The sequence below is a fragment of the Oncorhynchus clarkii genome, chromosome 25 (assembly GCF_045791955.1).
Source record: "Oncorhynchus clarkii lewisi isolate Uvic-CL-2024 chromosome 25, UVic_Ocla_1.0, whole genome shotgun sequence".
Classification (NCBI taxonomy): domain Eukaryota; kingdom Metazoa; phylum Chordata; class Actinopteri; order Salmoniformes; family Salmonidae; genus Oncorhynchus; species Oncorhynchus clarkii.
This window is the reverse complement of record NC_092171.1, coordinates 46,080,179-46,101,291: the sequence shown is the minus strand read 5'-3', so window position 1 is coordinate 46,101,291 and position 21,113 is coordinate 46,080,179. Positions and strand designations below refer to the sequence as shown.

The following is a 21,113-nucleotide window of genomic DNA, read 5'->3' as shown; positions in this document are numbered from 1 at the left end:
GGCTTAACCCTGACTATCTCTCTGTCTCTATCTCTAGATGGCTTAACTCTGACTATCTCTCTGTCTCTATCTCTAGATGGCTTAACCCTGACTATCTCTCTGTCTCTATCTCTAGATGGCTTAACCCTGACTATCTCTCTGTCTCTATCTCTAGATGGCTTAACCCTGACTATCTCTCTGTCTCTATCTCTATCTCTAGATGTACAGATATATTAGACGTGGTCCAGGCGGTCCTGTCCCATCCAGATGCTGTGGTCCAGGCCTGTTTCACCATCGGGGCGGTCACAGCCTGTGTGGACCCTCTCAGCTCATACATGGAACACAGGTCAGGACACCTTCCACTGGTCACACATGAGGCTGTGGCGGAAATTTGATCAAGACTGTCAAGCAAATAACTGCCGTTCTCACAGTAATTGACCGTTAATTAACATAAAATAATTTATCCTACAAGCCACTGATGCAGACCTTGGAAACATCTACTTTTTTTAAAATAAAAAAAATCCATGTAATATAGTCTACACCTTCACAATAAATCCATGTAATATATCCTACACCTTCACAATAAATCCATGTAATATATCCTACACCTTCACAATAAATCCATGTAATATATCCTACACCTTCACAATAAATCCATGTAATATATCCTACACCTTCACAATAAATCCATGTAATATATCCTACACCTTCACAATAAATCCATGTAATATATCCTACACCTTCACAATAAATCCATGTAATATATCCTACACCTTCACAATAAATCCATGTAATATATCCTACACCTTCACAATAAATCCATGTAATATATCCTACACCTTCACAATAAATCCATGTAATATATCCTACACCTTCACAATAAATCCATGTAATATATCCTACACCTTCACAATAAATCCATGTAATATATCCTACACCTTCACAATAAATCCATGTAATATAGTCTACACCTTCACAATAAATCCATGTAATATAGTCTACACCTTCACAATAAATCCATGTAATATATCCTACACCTTCACAATAAATCCATGTAATATATCCTACACCTTCACAATAAATCCATGTAATATATCCTACACCTTCACAATAAATCCATGTAATATATCCTACACCTTCACAATAAATCCATGTAATATAGTCTACACCTTCACAATAAATCCATGTAATATAGTCTACACCTTCACAATAAATCCATGTAATATATCCTACACCTTCACAATAAATCCATGTAATATATCCTACACCTTCACAATAAATCCATGTAATATATCCTACACCTTCACAATAAATCCATGTAATATATCCTACACCTTCACAATAAATCCATGTAATATATCCTACACCTTCACAATAAATCCATGTAATATATCCTACACCTTCACAATAAATCCATTTAATATATCCTACACCTTCACAATAAATCCATGTAATATATCCTACACCTTCACAATAAATCCATTTAATATATCCTACACCTTCACAATAAATCCATGTAATATATCCTACACCTTCACAATAAATCCATTTAATATATCCTACACCTTCACAATAAATCCATTTAATATATCCTACACCTTCACAATAAATCCATTTAATATATCCTACACCTTCACAATAAATCCATGTAATATATCCTACACCTTCACAATAAATCCATGTAATATATCCTACACCATCACAATAAATCCATGTAATATATCCTACACCTTCACAATAAATCCATGTAATATATCCTACACCTTCACAATAAATCCATGTAATATATCCTACACCTTCACAATAAATCCATTTAATATATCCTACACCTTCACAATAAATCCATGTAATATATCCTACACCTTCACAATAAATCCATGTAATATATCCTACACCTTCACAATAAATCCATTTAATATATCCTACACCTTCACAATAAATCCATGTAATATATCCTACACCTTCACAATAAATCCATGTAATATATCCTACACCTTCACAATAAATCCATGTAATATATCCTACATCTTCACAATAAATCCATGTAATATATCCTACACCTTCACAATAAATCCATTTAATATATCCTACACCTTCACAATAAATCCATGATTTATTTTATACAGGTCTAAATAAACATGATATAAAGGAAATGTAGTTTATTTCAGAAGAACAGAATAGTTTACTCTGAGTTGTCCTCATGTTAGGTCCTGATGTGGCTATGCCAAATGGCTGTGGGCTATACTAGTTCATTTAGCAGACAAGATTTGCTTAGAATGTCGTGGCGTTATTTATGGTTTATAGTTTAAATAATACCATTGAACAAAGCTTAATAAAATAGAAAGGATATTTTATCCAAACGATAATAGGCGGCTATTCTGTGTTGTTTGGTCAACAAAGAAACAGGTCCTCCTAGACGCTTAATTTAGAGTCATTAATGTAACTTGAGTTGTTCTACAGATGTTGGCCTGTATGTTTAGGTGTTTAATACATTGTAAGGCTGCATGATGGGACTCTAATGATGATTTGGAAAAAAAGTAGCTTGAAATGCATGAGCTCTGCTTAGTTTTTTGCCACGCTGTACATACTACATCTACATCTACTACAGGCACTTGATTATGCCTCGAATTTCACGGTGGCATCCCCTTTGTGACCGTAATGCACCCTAAAAAAAATACATTACTTTTGCGGCCAGTGGCTGCATTCTGCCCTTCTCCCTGAGTGCTGCATTCTGCCCTTCTCCCTGAGTGCTGCATTCTGCCCTTCTCCCTGAGTGCTGCATTCTGCCCTTCTCCCTGAGTGCTGCATTCTGCCCTTCTGCCTGAGTGCTGCATTCTGCCCTTCTCCCTGAGTGCTGCATTCTGCCCTTCTCCCTGAGTGCTGCATTCTGCCCTTCTCCCTGAGTGCTGCATTCTGCCCTTCTCCCTGAGTGCTGCATTCTGCCCTTCTCCCTGAGTGCTGCATTCTGCCCTTCTCCCTGAGTGCTGCATTCTGCCCTTCTCCCTGAGTGCTGCATTCTGCCCTTCTCCCTGAGTGCTGCATTCTGCCCTTCTCCCTGAGTGCTGCATTCTGCCCTTCTCCCTGAGTGCTGCATTCTGCCCTTCTCCCTGAGTGCTGCATTCTGCCCTTCTCCCTGAGTGCTGCATTCTGCCCTTCTCCCTGAGTGCTGCATTCTGCCCTTCTCCTTCACTCACACGGCTCTCCATCATGTGATCGGGTCTTTCTCACAGGCTACAAGTGAAGACCGACACATCAGGGACGCAACTGCACATGTCCTTATCCAATTCAGAGGTGCATATTGAAGATATTGGAAGAACTGTCCACATTTACTTTTCCTCAGCCAACAAGATGAGTAGGCCTAATGAACAGCAAAAGCACTAGCCTATGTCAATCTACTATCCCCACAGTACAAAAGTTGACCTATTCTGTGCGAGAAATAAATATTCCAGACATAGTCTGGGACAGTTGTGGGATGCGATAGATCCCCAAATTAATACAACCACTAGAATAAATAAAAAAATACCGCAATGTAGCTGACGCAACAGATCAGAACGTTTAGCTTAAAATGTTCACATTATAACCACAGTAATTTGCACATGGTAGTAGGCTATAAGCGCAAATGTTCCATTAGCGAAACACACCATTATCAAAAGTGACCACAAATGCGGTTATGCATGTAATGCTTTTATTATAAAGGTGCATTTCTACATTATCTTCCCCAAACTTGAAACTCACACGCTGTTTATGTAAAGCAGATTAATGTGCTTCATTTTTAAGAAGTTATTTGGCTACTTTAGTTGTGATACAAACCTTATCAAAACATATAGGCCTATGGCCTAGGCTAGGTGAGGTGGAAGCCCCACCTTCCTCGCTGGAAGCCCTTCCTTCCACAGGTGAGAAGCGTGAGGCTCAGATTCATTCCTTAAATTTATAAATGATCGCGCCGTACTGCATGGCTGCCGTTTTGCAGACTCCAACCCAATTATTATTTAACTAAATGAATCCGCTATCATTTCTTATAACCAATATAACCGATCCGCAAGCAATCAAACAAGCGAAATGTCATTATAGGGACAAAGTGGAGTTGTAATTCAACAGCTCAGACACGAGACTTATGTGGCAGTGTCTACAGGCAATTACGGACTACAAAAAGAAAATCAGACTAACTAAACACCTTCGTTGCCCGCTTTGAGGATAATACAGTGCCACCGACGTGGCCCACTAACAGGGACTGCGGGCCCCCACTCTCTGAGCTAAACCACTCTGTGCCATAACTGATAATATTAAAGTGAGGTAGCCGTTCTGAGTGTATATCTGATTCTACCTTATAGATTTGTCTTCCCGAAGCTGGTGGAGCAGTGCAGCCAAGGTATAGTGAGTACGGTCGTCTTCACTGGACTGGCAGCAGAACAGAAGAACCCTCTCCTCCAAACCGTACAGCAGCTGATCCGGTCAGCCAATCCCAACGCTGTCTTCATCCTGGCAGAGAGAGGAGCCGTTACCAGGTAGATTAGCCTAATGAAGTCTAAACTCACTCACTCATTCATTCTCTTTCAGTAATTCTCTTGGTTCCTTGCGTAACAATGCATCATTCCCTTCTATAGGAATGAGGATGTGAAGATGATTTTGTCTGAGAGCAGCTTCTCTGAGGCGCAGATGATGAGAGCACGCTACCTGCTCTACCCTGGCTGGTAAGATGATCTCTCCTTCGCCTCTCCCTCTCTCCACCTCTATCTCTCGCTCCTTCCCCTCTCTCTCCTTCCCCTTGATTTCTCCTCTCCTTCTCTCCTCTCCCTCTCTTCCACCTCTCTCTCCTCTCCTTCTCTCCTCTCCCTCTCTTCCACCTCTCTCTCCTCTCCTTCTCTCCTCTCCCTCTCTTCCACCTCTCTCTCCTCTCCTTCTCTCCTCTCCCTCTCTTCCACCTCTCTCTCCTCTCCTCCTCTCCCTCTCTTCCACCTCTCTCTCCTCTCCTTCTCTCCTCTCCCTCTCTTCCACCTCTCTCTCCTCTCCTTCTCTCCTCTCCCTCTCTTCCACCTCTCTCTCCTCTCCTTCTCTCCTCTCCCTCTCTTCCACCTCTCTCTCCTCTCCTTCTCTCCTCTCCCTCTCTTCCACCTCTCTCTCCTCTCCTTCTCTCCATCTCCCCTCCATTTATTTGTTTTATATTTATTTGATCTACAGTGGCTTGTGAAAGGATTCACCCCCTTGGCATTTTTCCTATTTTGTTATCCTACAACCTGGAATAAAACATTTTGTGGGGTTTGTATCATTTGATTTACACAACATGCCTACCACTTTGAAGATGCAAAATATGTTTTAATGTGAAACAAACATGAAATAATACCAAAAATAGCGTGCATAACTATTCACCCCCCCCAAGTCAATACTTTGTAGAGCCACCTTTTGCAACAATTACAGCTGCAAGTATCTTGGGGTATGTCTCTATAAGCTTGGCACATCTAGCCACTGGGATTTCTGCCCAATCTTCAAGTTCAAGTTGGATGGGTTCCGCTGGTGTACAGCGATCTTTAAGTCATACCACAGATTCTCAATTGTATTGAGGGGGGGATGGGGATGGTGTTCTCGGGGTGATTAGAGGTGTTGGGTTTGCTCCAGACATAGCGTTTTCCTTGCTGGTCAAAAAGCTCAATTTTAGTCTCATCTGACCATCTGACGTTTGCTTATTTCTTTCTTTAAGCAATGGCTTTTTTTCTGGCCACTCTTCTGTAAAGCCCAGCTATATGTTCTGTCAGTTTTGGTGGGCGACCCTCTCTTGGCAAGTTTGTTTTGGTGCCATATTCTTTCCATTTTTTAATAATGGATTTAACTTCTTACGGGCCGTCCCACCTGGCCAACATCCGGTGAAATTGCAGAGCGCGAAATTCAAATTACAGAAATAGAAATAGTTTACATTCATGAAAATACAAGTGTAATACATCAAAATAAAGCTTAACTTCTTGTTAATCCAGCCGCAGTGTCAGATTTCAAAAAGGCTTTACGGCGAAACCACACCATGCGATTATCTGAGGACAGCGCCCCGCATACAAAAGCATGAAAAACATATTTCAACCAGGCAGGTGCGCCACGAAAGTCAGAAATAGCGATATAATAAATGCCTTACCTTTGAAGATCTTCTTCTGTTGGCACTCCAAAAGGTCCCAGCTACATCACAAATGGTCCTTTTTGTTCGATAATGTCCTTCTTTATATCCCCAAAAATCAGTTAACTGGCGCGCTTCAGTCAATAATCCACCGGTTTCCCTCCTCCAAAATGCGTACAAAATGAATCCCAAACGTTACCAATAAACTTCTCCAAACAAGTCAAACAACGTTAATAATCAAACCTCCGGTACCCTAATACGTAAATAAATGATCAAATTTAAGACTGAGAATCGTTATTGCCTTACCATTGATAAACAACAAAGAACGCACTCTCATCCAAGCGCATGAAAACACTACAGCCTAAATGGGAGCCACTTAGAAAAACTACAAATTCTAACCAATTTTTCCAAAAAACAAGCCTGATACTATTTCTAAAGACTGTTGACATCTAGTGGAAGCCCTAGGAACTGCAATCTGGGAGGATTTTGCCTTATAAGAAACATGACAGCCATTGGAAACAGTGGTAGGCTGAATTTTTTTTTTTTTTTAATGGTTTGTCCTCTGGGTTTCGCCTGCCATATCAGTTCTGTTATACTCACAGACATTATTTTAACAGTTTTAGAAACTTTAGAGTGTTTTCTATCCAATACTACATGCATATGCATATCCTAGCTTCTGGGCCTGAGTAACAGGCAGTTAACTTTGGGCACGCTTGTCATGCAAACTTCAAAATACTGCCCCCTAGCCCAGAGTGCTCCGTGGGATGTTCAAAGTTTGGGATATTTTTTTATAACCCAACACTGATCTGTACTTCTCCACAACTTTGTCCCTGACCTGTTTGGAGAGCTCCTTGGTCTTCATGGTGCCACTTTCTTGGTGGTGCCCCTTGCTTAGTGGTGTTGCAGACTCTGGGGCCTTTCAGAATAGGTGTGTGTTTGAATATATTTATAGATATAGATATATTTACTGAGAACATGTGACAGATCATGTGACACTTAGATTGCACACAGGTGGACTTTATGTAACTAATTATGTGTCTTCTGAAGGTCATTGGTTGCACCAGATCTTATTTAGGGGCTTCATAGGAAAGAGGGTGAATACAATATGTACCCACCACTTTTCTGTTTTTATTGTTTGTAATTTTAGAATTTATTGAAACAAGTCATTTATTTTTATTTCACTTCACCAATTTTGACTATTTTGTGTATGTCCATTACATTAAATACAAATACAAATCCATTTAAATTATGGGTAGTACTGCAACAAAATAGGGGGGTGAATACTTTTGCAAGGCACTGTAGACATATTGCGATCTAGGTCTGTTTTCCAAATGTGTCCTGTATAATACAATATATACAGTGCATTCGGAAAGTATTCAGACCCCTTGACCTTTTCTTAAAAATGTACATTACAGCCTTATTCTAAAATGTAAACAATATTTTTTCCTCATCTATCTACACACAATACCCCATAATGACAAAGCGAAAACAGGTTTTTCGAAATGTAATAAAAAATGTATTAAACAAACTAACACCTTATTTACATAAGTATTCAGACCCTTATTTACATAAGTATTCAGACCCTTATTTACATAAGTATTCAGACCCTTATTTACATAAGTATTCAGACCCTTATTTACATAAGTATTCAGACCCTTATTTACATAAGTATTCAGACCCTTATTTACATAAGTATTCAGACCCTTTGCTATGAGACTAGAAATTTAGCTCAGGTGCGTCCTGTTTCCATTGGTCATCCTTGAGATGCTTCTATGACTAAATACAATTGATTGGACATGATTTGATCATCCTTGTTTTTTAGGGGGGGGTTACCCCTTTTTCTCCCCAATTTCATGGTATCCAATTATTAGTTACAGTCTTGTCCCATCGCTGCAACTCGCCTGCGGACTCGGGGGAGGCGAAGGTCGAGAGCCATGCGTCCTCCAAATCACAACCCTGCTAAGTCGCACTTCTTCTAGACACACTGCTTGCTTAACCCGGAAGCCAGCCGCACCAATGTGTCGGGGAAAAACCACTGTACAGCTGGCGACCGAAGTCAGCATGCATGCGCCTGCCCGCCACATGTGTCGCTAGCGTACGATGGGACAAGGACATCCCGGGCGGCCAAACCTTAGACCGCTGCGCCACTCGGGAGGTACTGATCATCCTTGAGATGCCTACAACTTGATGGAGACCACCTGTGCTAAATTCAATTGATTGGACATGATATGGAATGGCACACACCTGTCTATATAAGGCCCACAGTTGACAATGCGTGTCAGAGCATAAACCATGAGGTCATAAATTCTCCGTAGAGCTCTGAGACAGGATTGTTTCATGGAACAGATCTGAGGAAAGGTACCAAAAAATGTCTGCAGCAGTGAAGGTCCCCAAGAACACTGTGGAGCCACCAAGACTCTTCCTAGAGCTGGCCACACAGCCAAACTGAGCTATCGGGGAGATGGGCCTTCTTTATTGATTTATTTGATTTATTTCACCTTTATTTAGGCCAGTTGAGAACAAGTTCTTATTTACAACTGCGCCCTGGCCAAGATAAAGCAAAGCAGTGCGACAAAAACAACAACAGAGTTACACATGGAATAAACAAACGTACAGTCAATAACACAATATAATAATCTATGTACAGTGTGTGCAAATGGAGTAAGATTAGGGAGGTAAGGCAATAAATAGACCATAGAGGTGAAATAATTACAATTTAGCATTAACACTGGAATGATAGATGTGCAGATGATGATGTGCAAGTAGAGATAATGGGGTGCAAAAGAGCAAAATAATATAAATAAATAACAATATGGGGATGAGGTAGTTGGGTGTGCTATTTACAGATGGGCTGTGTACAGGTACAGTGATCGGTAAGCTGCTCTGACAGCTGATGCTTAAAGTTAGAGGGAGATACATTGGGGAGAACAAGTATTTGGTACACTGCCGATTTTGCATGTTTTCCTACTTACAAAGCAAGTTCCTCCTACTGTAACAGACCACTACCAGCCTGGTTCCTCCTACTGTAGCAGACACTACCAGCCTGGTTCCTCCTACTGTAACAGACCACTACCAGCCTGGTTCCTCTTACTGTAGCAGACACTACCAGCCTGGTTCCTCCTACTGTAACAGACCACTACTAGCCTTGTTCCTCCTACTGTAACAGACCACTACTAGCCTGGTTCCTCCTACTGTAACAGACCACTACCAAGCTGTTGGCCAGGCGGTTGCCATGTACACAGACTGGCTGGGCTCTACCTCTGGACCGGTCCATTTAGACACCTTATGACACCTCAGTGGTCACTGTGCCTCATTAGAACTGTTTCTAACAGCGGCTTAGAAAACACAGGCTATCTACTCTATCAAGCGTGCATGAATGCCCGTCACAAGGTTTGATGTCTGTGTGTATTTCAGGTGTAAAGGCCGGTTCGTCAGTGGCTGTGGGTCCCTGTCTTTGGGCCACCAGTATGTGATGTTCAACCTTCCCCTGGAGAGACCTCTGTTTCTGAAACACTGTAAAGGTAAGAACCCCCTAATAATTACATCAGTCAATCAAGTGGAACACATGAAGACCTTTCTCTTCTAATATGGAGAGCACGAAGAGACTGCAGTCTGAGTTGTCATGACATGGCACATGTTCCTAAAACATTTCCAGTACAATAGCATTGGAATTATTTAATTATATCAAATACAATTTTGAAATCTATTTTTACTTGTAACGTGCCGAATACAGCAGATACAGTGCCTTGCGAAAGTATTCGGCCCCCTTGAACTTTGCGACCTTTTGCCACATTTCAGGCTTCAAACATAAAGATATAAAACTGTATTTTTTTGTGAAGAATCAACAACAAGTGGGACACAATCATGAAGTGGAACGACATTTATTGGATATTTCAAACTTTTTTTACAAATCAAAAGCTGAAAAATTGGGCGTGCAAAATTATTCAGCCCCTTTACTTTCAGTGCAGCAAACTCTCTCCAGAAGTTCAGTGAGGATCTCTGAAGGATCCAATGTTGACCTAAATGACTAATGATGATAAATACAATCCACCTGTGTGTAATCAAGTCTCCGTATAAATGCACCTGCACTGTGATAGTCTCAGAGGTCCGTTAAAAACGCAGAGAGCATCATGAAGAACAAGGAACACACCAGGCAGGTCCGAGATACTGTTGTGAAGAAGTTTAAAGCCGGATTAGGATACAAAAATATTTCCCAAGCTTTAAACATCCCAAGGAGCACTGTGCAAGCGATAATATTGAAATGGAAGGAGTATCAGACCACTGCAAATCTACCAAGACCTGGCCGTCCCTCTAAACTTTCAGTTCATGCAAGGAGAAGACTGATCAGAGATGCAGCCAAGAGGCCCATGATCACTCTGGATGAACTGCAGAGATCTACAGCTGAGGTGGGAGACTCTGTCCATAGGACAACAATCAGTCGTATATTGCACAAATCTGGCCTTTATGGAAGAGTGGCAAGAAGACAGCCATTTCTTAAAGATATCCATAAAAAGTGTTGTTTAAAGTTTGCCACAAGCCACCTGGGAGACACACCAAACATGTGGAAGAAGGTGCTCTGGTCAGATGAAACCAAAATTGAACTTTTTGGCAACAATGCAAAACGTTATGTTTGGCGTAAAAGCAACACAGCTCATCACCCTGAACACACCATCCCCACTGTTAAACATGGTGGTGGCAGCATCTTGGTTTGGGCATGCTTTTCTTCAGCAGGGACAGGGAAGATAGTTAAAATTGATGGGAAGATGGATGGAGCTAAATACAGGACCATTCTGGAAGAAAACCTGATGGAGTCTGCAAAAGACCTGAGACTGGAACGGAGATTTGTCTTCCAACAAGACAATGATCCAAAACATAAAGCAAAATCTACAATGGAATGGTTCAAAAATAAACATATCCAGGTGTTAGAATGGCCAAGTCAAAGTCCAGACCTGAATCCAATCGAGAATCTGTGGAAAGACTGAAAACTGCTGTTCACAAATGCTCTCCATCCAACCTCACTGAGCTCGAGCTGTTTTGCAAGGAGGAATGGGAAAAAATGTCAGTCTCTCGATGTACAAAACTGATAGAGACATACCCCAAGCGACTTACAGCTGTAATCGCAGCAAAAGGTGGCGCTACAAAGTATTAACTTAAGGGGGCTGAATAATTTTGCACGCCCAATTTTTCAGTTTTTGATTTGTTAAAAAAGTTTGAAATATCCAATAAATGTTGTTCCACTTCATGATTGTGTCCCACTTGTTGTTGATTCTTCACAAAAAAATACAGTTTTATATCTTTATGTTTGAAGCCTGAAATGTGGCAAAAGGTCGCAAAGTTCAAGGGGGCCGAATACTTTCGCAAGGCACTGTATTAAGAAAGAAAAATAATTTATTAAGAAAGAAAATAATTTGTTGAAAAATAAAGAAATAGTAGCACAAGTCAATACCAATACTGAGACCATAGACTAGATGTACCAGTCAATACCAATACTGAGACCATAGACTAGATGTACCCGTCAATAACAATACTGAGACCATAGACTAGATGTACCAGTCAATACCAATACTGAGACCATAGACTAGATGTACCCATCAATAACAATACTGAGACCATAGACTAGATGTACCCGTCAATACCAATACTGAGACCATAGACTAGATGTACCAGTCAATACCAATACTGAGACCATAGACTAGATGTACCCGTCAATAACAATACTGAGACCATAGACTAGATGTACCAGTCAATACCAATACTGAGACCATAGACTAGATGTACCCATCAATAACAATACTGAGACCATAGACTAGATGTACCCGTCAATACCAATACTGAGACCATAGACTAGATGTACCAGTCAATACCAATACTGAGACCATAGACTAGATGTACCAGTCAATAACAATACTGAGACCATAGACTAGATGTACCAGTCAATACCAATACTGAGACCATAGACTAGATGTACCAGTCAATACCAATACTGAGACCACAGACTAGATGTACCAGTCAATACCAATACTGAGACCACAGACTAGATGTACCAGTCAATAACAATACTGAGACCACAGACTAGATGTACCAGTCAATACCAATACTGAGACCATAGACTAGATGTACCAGTCAATACCAATATGTTATTGTGTGTGTGTGAGCGTATGTAGTGTGTGTGTGTGAGCGTATGTAGTATGTGTGTGTGAACGTATGTAGTGTGTGTGTGTGAGCGTATGTAGTGTGTGTGTGTGTGTGAGCGTATGTAGTGTGTGTGTGTGTGAGCGGATGTAGTGTGTGTGTGTGTGAGCGTATGTAGTGTGTATGTGTGAGCGTATGTAGTGTGTGTGTGTGAGCGTATGTAGTGTGTGTGTGTGAGGGCGCATAGAGCCAGTGCAAGAATGTCATTCAATTAAGAAAGGGCTCAATGTTAGCAGTCAGAGTAGCCATTAACTGTTCAGCAGTATCTGGGGAGATGGGCCTTATTTATTGATTTGATTTATTTCATCTTTATTTAGGCAGAAGCTAGAAGCTGTTAAGGAGCCTTTTGGTCCAAGACTTGGCGCTCTGGTACCGCTTGCTGTGCGGTAGTAGAGAGAACAGTCTATGACTTGGGTGGTCTTTGACAATTTTTAGGCTCTTCCTCTGACACCGCCTGGTATAGAGGTCTTGGATGGCAGGGAGATTGGCACGGTGATGTACTGGGCTGTACGCACTACCCTCTGTAGCGCCTTACGGTCAGATGCCAAAGCAGTTGCCATACCAGGCGGTGATGCAGCCAGTCAAGATGCTCTCAATGGTGCAGCTGTATAACTTTTCGAGGATCTATATAGTGTACAGTACAATGCTTAACCATGTATATTTTCTACCGTTGAATATCCTACCAGTCTCTCTCTGCCCCCTAGCCTTCAAGTCAGCTCTGAGACCAAACCCTTTCAGAGGAAACGTCTACAACGTCTCGGGGAAGGTCCTCTTCTCTGGTAGGGTTTCTCTGTTATTCTCCCTCACTGACAATATACACAACATCACTCTGTACAATGATGGTGATGATTGAGTAGAAATGTTTACTTGTACTACTTATCAATAATCATACAAGTATTATTTGAGATGTCTTCTGCCTTGTGTTCTAATACTAAATGCCAACATTTAACCTGTACTTGCATTCCCAGTTGTGAGTATTATTAGATAAAGGTTTGTCCTCAAGGCAGGCAGCACCAGCTGATGGTAGGAAACTGAGCTCCTTCACTCTCCACTGGTTTAGTTTGGTTGAGTAGTTTCTCCTCACGTTATTCATACAGACGTTTATGTGACGTTGTTGAATGAGGAGAGAGTGCAGAATGAAGAGAGTGCAGAATGAAGAGAGTGCAGAATGAAGAGAGTGCAGAATGAAGAAAGAGCAGATGTTTGTGGAAGTTGAATGATTCTGAAGCTGGTGGTCCTTGGCGTGTTCCTTACTAGTTTCTGTGAATTTTAAGTTACTGTCCATTGAATTAAACTAGTTGCATTGATTTTGTTTATTTGTGTCTTCTATTGAATGTTCCATGTTGTTTGAGTCATTCTGGAGTTGGATCATGGATAGATGGATGGATGTTGTAGCACTGAACCCCTCCTCATCCTCAGCATGCTGTTTGGTATATGTAGCTGCCACAGTGGTAGGTCCATCAGACCAGTCATTAGGACCATCAGACAGGTCAGTGAGATGCTGAGATATCTCCATGTTCTTCTCCAGACTCTGAGAGGATGATGGAAGTGAGCTACAACACTGTGAGTGGGAACCTCCGTATCACTCAGCAGCCCTTGGGGGACAGCCACCAGGGAGACCAGGAGCCCTCTGGATGCTTCCTGCTGTTCCATGGAGTGGGATTGACACAGGAGGCCCTGAAGGACTGGCTGAGGATCTGTGTAAAACAGGTACAAGAATGACTGACCAACTACTGGAACTCACAGCTCATCTAACTGGCCATCTAACTGACCATCTAACTGACCATCTAACTGGCCATCTAACTGACCATCTAACTGACCATCCAACTGACCAACTACTGGAACTCACAGCTCATCTAACTGACCATCTAACTGGCCATCTAACTGACCAACTACTGGAACTCACAGCTCATCTAACTGGCCATCTAACTGACCATCCAACTGACCATCCAACTGACCATCCAATTGACCATCCAACTGACCAACTACTGGAACTCACAGCTCATCTAACTGGCCATCGAACTGGCCATCTTACTAACCATCCAACTGGCCAACTATTGGAACTCACAGCTCATCTAACTGGCCATCGAACTGACCATCTTACTGACAATCTAACTGACCATCTAACTGACCACCTAACTGACCACCTAACTGGCCATCTAACTGACCACCTAACTGGCCATCTAACTGACCATCTACTGGAACTCACAGCTCATCTAACTGACCAACTACTGGAACTCACAGCTCATATAACTGGCCATCTAACTGACCATCTAACGAACTCTCAGCTCATCTAACTGGCCATCTAACTGACCACCTGACTGGCCATCTAACTGGCTAACTAACTGACCATCCAACTGACCATCTAACTGACCACCTACTGGAACTCACAGCTCATCTAACTGGCCATTCAACTGACCATCTAACGAACTCACAGCTCATCTAACTAACCACCTAACTGGCCATCTATCTGGCCACCTAACTGGCCACCTAACTGGCCATCTAACTGACCATCTAACTGACCATCTACTGGAACTCACAGCTCATCTAACTGACCATCTAACTGACCAACTACTGGAACTCACAGCTCATCTAACTGACCATCTAACTGACCATCCAGCTGACCATCTATCTGGCCATCCAACTGACCATCCAACTGACCATCTAACTGGCCATCTAACTGACCAACTACTGGAACTCACACCTCATCTAACTGACCATCTACTGGAACTCACAGCTCATCTAACTGACCATATGGATCTCACAGCTCATCTAACTGACCATCTACTGGAACTCACAGCTCATCTAACTGACCAACTACTGAAACTCACAGCTCATCTAACTGACCAACTACTGGAACTCACAGTTCATCTAACTGGCCATCTAACTGACCATCTAACTGACCAACTACTAGAACTCACAGCTCATCTAACTGTCCAACTACTGGAACTCACAGCTCATCTAACTGTCCAACTACTGGAACTCACAGCTCATCTAACTGTCCAACTACTGGAACTCACAGCTCATCTAACTGTCCAACTACTGGAACTCACAGCTCATCTAACTGTCCAACTACTGGAACTCACAGCTCATCTAACTGGCCATCTAACTGACCATCCAACTGACCATCCAACTGGCCATCCAACTGGCTATCCAACTGACCATCCAACTGACCATCCAACTGACCATCCAACTGACCATCCAACTGGCCATCTAACTGGCCATCTAACTGGCCATCCAACTGACCAACTACTGGAACTCACAGCTCATCTAACTGGCCATCGAACTGACCAACTACTGGAACTCACAGCTCATCTAACTGGCCATCCAACTGACCATCCAACTGACCATCCAACTGGCCATCTAACTGACCATCTAACTGACCATCCAACTGACCAACTACTGGAACTCACAGCTCATCTAACTGACCATCTAACTGGCCATCCAACTGGCCAACTATTGGAACTCACAGCTCATCTAACTGGCCATCTAACTGACCATCCAACTGGCCATCTAACTGACCATCTAACTGGCCATCTAACTGACCATCTAACTGGCCATCTAACTGACCATCCAACTGACCAACTACTGGAACTCACAGCTCATCTAACTGACCATCTAACTGGCCATCCAACTGGCCAACTATTGGAACTCACAGCTCATCTAACTGGCCATCTAACTGACCATCCAACTGACCATCTAACTGACCACCTACTGGAACTCACAGCTCATCTAACTGACCACCTAACTGGCCATCTATCTGGCCATCTAACTGGCCATCTAACTGGCCATCTAACTGACCATCTAACTGACCATCTAACTGACCATCTAACTGACCATCTACTGGAACTCACAGCTCATCTAACTGACCATCTAACTGACCAACTACTGGAACTCACAGCTCATCTAACTGACCATCTAACTGACCATCCAGCTGACCATCTATCTGACCATCCAACTGACCATCCAACTGACCATCTAACTGGCCATCTAACTGACCAACTACTGGAACTCACAGCTCATCTAACTGACCATCTACTGGAACTCACAGCTCATCTAACTGACCAACTACTGAAACTCACAGCTCATCTAACTGACCAACTACTGAAACTCACAGCTCATCTAACTGACCAACTACTGGAACTCACAGCTCATCTAACTGACCAACTAATGGAACTCACAGCTCATCTACAGTGCCTTGCGAAAGTATTCGGCCCCCTTGAACTTTGCGACCTTTTGCCACATTTCAGGCTTCAAACATAAAGATATAAAACTGTATTTTTTTGTGAAGAATCAACAACAAGTGGGACACAATCATGAAGTGGAACGACATTTATTGGATATTTCAAACTTTTTTAACAAATCAAAAACTGAAAAATTGGGCTTGCAAAATTATTCAGCCCCTTTACTTTCAGTGCAGCAAACTCTCTCCAGAAGTTCAGTGAGGATCTCTGAATGATCCAATGTTGACCTAAATGACTAATGATGATAAATACAATCCACCTGTGTGTAATCAAGTCTCCGTATAAATGCACCTGCACTGTGATAGTCTCAGAGGTCCGTTAAAAGCGCAGAGAGCATCATGAAGAACAAGGAACACACCAGGCAGGTCCGAGATACTGTTGTGAAGAAGTTTAAAGCCGGATTTGGATACAAAAAGATTTCCCAAGCTTTAAACATCCCAAAGTGCACTGTGCAAGCGATAATATTGAAATGGAAGGAGTGTCAGACCACTGCAAATCTACCAAGACCTGGCCGTCCCTCTAAACTTTCAGCTCATACAAGGAGAAGACTGATCAGAGATGCAGCCAAGAGGCCCATAATCACTCTGGATGAACTGCAGAGATCTACAGCTGAGGTGGGAGACTCTGTCCATAGGACAACAATCAGTCGTATATTGCACAAATCTGGCCTTTATGGAAGAGTGGCAAGAAGAAAGCCATTTCTTAAAGATATCCATAAAAAGTGTTGTTTAAAGTTTGCCACAAGCCACCTGGGAGACACACCAAACATGTGGAAGAAGGTGCTCTGGTCAGATGAAACCAAAATTGAACTTTTTGGCAACAATGCAAAACGTTATGTTTGGCGTAAAAGCAACACAGCTCATCACCCTGAACACACCATCCCCACTGTCAAACATGGTGGTGGCAGCATCATGGTTTGGGCCTGCTTTTCTTCAGCAGGGACAGGGAAAATGGTTAAAATTGATGGGAAGATGGGATGGAGCCAAATACAGGACCATTCTGGAAGAAAACCTGATGGAGTCTGCAAAAGACCTGAGACTGGGACGGAGATTTGTCTTCCAACAAGACAATGATCCAAAACATAAAGCAAAATCTACAATGGAATGGTTCAATAATAAACATATCCAGGTGTTAGAATGGCCAAGTCAAAGTCCAGACCTGAATCCAATCGAGAATCTGTGGAAAGAACTGAAAACTGCTGTTCACAAATGCTCTCCATCCAACCTCACTGAGCTCGAGCTGTTTTGCAAGGAGGAATGGGAAAAAATTTCAGTCTCTCGATATGCAAAACTGATAGAGACATACCCCAAGCGACTTACAGCTGTAATCGCAGCAAAAGGTGGCGCTACAAAGTATTAACTTAAGGGGGCTGAATAATTTTGCACGCCCAATTTTTCAGTTTTTGATTTGTTAAAAAAGTTTGAAATATCCAATAAATGTTGTTCCACTTCATGATTGTGTCCCACTTGTTGACTCTTCACAAAAAAATACAGTTTTATATCTTTATGTTTGAAGCCTGAAATGTGGCAAAAGGTCGCAAAGTTCAAGGGGGCCGAATACTTTCGCAAGGCACTGTAACTGACCAACTTCTGGAACTCACAGCTCATCTAACTGACCATCTAACTGGCCATCAAACTGGCCATCTAACTGGCCATCTAACTGACCAACTACTGAAACTCACATTTCATCTAACTGGCCATCTAACTGACCATCTAACGGGACTCAAAGCTCATCTAACTGGCCATCTAACGAACTCACAGCTCATCTAACTGACCATCTAACTGACCATCTAACTGGCCATCTAACTGGCCACCTAACTGACCACCTTACTGGCCATCTAACTGACCACCTAACTGACCACCTAACTGGCCATCTAACTGACCATCTACTGGAACTCACAGCTCATCTAACTGACCATCTAACTGACCAACTACTGGAACTCACAGCTCATCTAACTGACCATCCAACTGGCCATCCGACTGACCATCCAACTGACCATCCAACTGACCATCCAACTGGCCATCTAACTGACCAACTACTGGAACTCACAGCTCATCTAACTGACCATCTAACTGACCATTTACTGGAACTCACAGCTCATCTAACTGACCATATACTGGAACTCACAGCTCATCTAACTGACCAACTACTGGAACTCACAGTTCATCTAACTGGCCATCTAACTGACCATCTAACTGGCCATCTAACTGACCATCTAACTGACATCTAACTGACCAACTAACTGACCATCCAACTGACCATCTAACTGACCACCTACTGGAACTCACAGCTCATCTAACTGGCCATTCAACTGACCATCTAACGAACTCACAGCTCACCTAACTGACCACCTAACTGACCACCTATCTGGCCATCTAACTGGCCACCTAACTGACCACCTAACTGACCACCTAACTGACCACCTAACTGGCCATCTAACTGACCATCTACTGGAACTCACAGCTCATCTAACTGACCAACTACTGGAACTCACAGCTCATCTAACTGACCATCTAACTGACCATCCAGCTGACCATCTATCTGACCATCCAACTGACCATCCAACTGACCATCTAACTGACCAACTACTGGAACTCACAGCTCATCTAACTGACCATCGAACTGACCATCTAAAGAACTCACAGCTCATCTACCTGGCCATCTAATTGACTATCTAACTGGCCATCTATCTGGCCATCTATCTGGCCATCTAACTGACCATCTAACTGACCGCCTAACTGGCCGTCTAACTGACCATCTAACTGACCATCTACTGTGCTGTAGACAAGTTGCAGAGGTTGATCGTATTGTAACCTAAACATCAGAGGTAATATACTCATCTTGGTATCTGTGGTCTTGTTTTCAGAAGGAGGTGAGGAAGGTGAAGAAGACCCACACCAGCCTCTCTCCTCAGGAAATCAGGACCATCCATGTGAGTGTTCCTCTAATACAACATATCATTGTTCCTCTCTCTTGACCCGCCTGTCAATCTGCCTGTTTCTGTGTTCAGGTGAAGAGACATCTGGACCCTCTGCCTCCAGGCTTCTTCTACAACGGACAACAGTACGTCAGTTTCTTTGGAGAGAAGAACAACTTCCATCCACGTATCCTTTTATCGCTACTGTCTGTCCTCAACACAACCATTGTAAGGCGTCTAATACAACACCTGACAACACAGCCCTATTCCACTGAATGGTTTGTTGTTGATGAGTAGTAGGTGGTGTAGCTGTCCTTACATCAAGCCCCTGCAGAAATGGACCAGTTCATAGCGGAGTATGTTGAGGAGGCCAACCGAGAGATCGACCTCTTCAACAATCAGCTGGAGCAGCAGCAGCACCAGGACCTGTTTGACCCTTAGTGACCCCCAAGGTTGGGGTTAGAGGTCGTCTGTCTCGTCCTTTTACTGTTTGTCCTCCTCAGCACATCTCAAAGGGAAACAAAGGGGGGAAACTATACCATACATCCTGTCACCTCCACTATACCATACATCCTGTCACCTCCACTATACCATACATCCTGTCACCTCCACTATACCATACATCCTGTCACCTCCACTATACCATACATCCTGTCACCTCCACTATACCATACATCCTGTCACCTCCACTATACCATACATCCTGTCACCTCCACTATACCATACATCCTGTCACCTCCACTATACCATACATCCTGTCATCTCCACTATACCATACATCCTGTCACCTCCACTATACCATACATCCTGTCACCTCCACTATACCATACATCCTGTCACCTCCACTATACCATACATCCTGTCACCTCCACTATACCATACATCCTGTCACATCCACTATACCATACATCCTGTCACCTCCACTATACCATACATCCTGTCAACTCCACTATACCATACATCCTGTCACCTCCACTATACCATACATCCTGTCACCTCCACTATACCATACATCCTGTCACCTCCACTATACCATACATCCTGTCACCTCCACTATACCATACATCCTGTCACCTCCACTATACCATACATCCTGTCACCTCCACTATACCATACATCCTGTCACCTCCACTATACCATACATCCTGTCACCTCCACTATACCATACATCCTGTCACCTCCACTATACCATACATCCTGTCACCTCCACTATACCATACATCCTGTCACCTCCACTATACCACACATACTGTCACCATACATATAGGGGTGATAAACATAACTGAATCAAGACATTATTATGGTGAGAGAGCACAAGCTTTCTGTCCAGATAAGAGGTTCAACTTTGCATTGTCAGTCAGTATCATCCTAGGTAGGTTTCTAATAGGCCAGTAGAATTGGTTCTATTTGTAGCCTGGCTGTTGGCATTATTAAAACACTCCTTTCTCGTCTCCTTTCCTGACCTGTCATACGATGCACAGCCCACCTGTTAGTTAGCTGCTTTCAGTATCACGCTGTGTAGCTGTTCTCACTGGCTCTACTGTGCTAATAGCTTGTATCAGTGTCAGACTTGGTGAGAGGAAGTGGACGCAGAGCTGTGAACTTTGAATAGACAGCCTGTAGCTGTCAATCCCTGGTGTGGTGATAGAAACTGTCTCCTGTTGTAAATACTAGCTAGACCGTC

The 21,113-nt window shown here is 42.6% G+C and overlaps 1 protein-coding gene across 1 annotated transcript in view; it reads left to right on the top strand.

The window, feature by feature from the left end:
* LOC139383384 (dynein axonemal assembly factor 9) overlaps positions 1-20,880 on the top strand; it is an 87,848-nt gene extending 66,968 nt beyond the window's left edge. The window contains exons 27-35 of the mRNA XM_071127908.1: positions 200-325; positions 4,311-4,484; positions 4,584-4,670; positions 9,491-9,597; positions 12,973-13,047; positions 13,797-13,978; positions 19,379-19,444; positions 19,523-19,616; positions 19,764-20,880. Coding sequence (XP_070984009.1) covers positions 200-325; positions 4,311-4,484; positions 4,584-4,670; positions 9,491-9,597; positions 12,973-13,047; positions 13,797-13,978; positions 19,379-19,444; positions 19,523-19,616; positions 19,764-19,870 — 1,018 coding nt within the window. The 3' untranslated portion in view covers positions 19,871-20,880. The remainder of the gene's footprint in view (positions 1-199; positions 326-4,310; positions 4,485-4,583; positions 4,671-9,490; positions 9,598-12,972; positions 13,048-13,796; positions 13,979-19,378; positions 19,445-19,522; positions 19,617-19,763) is intronic.
* Positions 20,881-21,113: the final 233 nt, after the last annotated feature.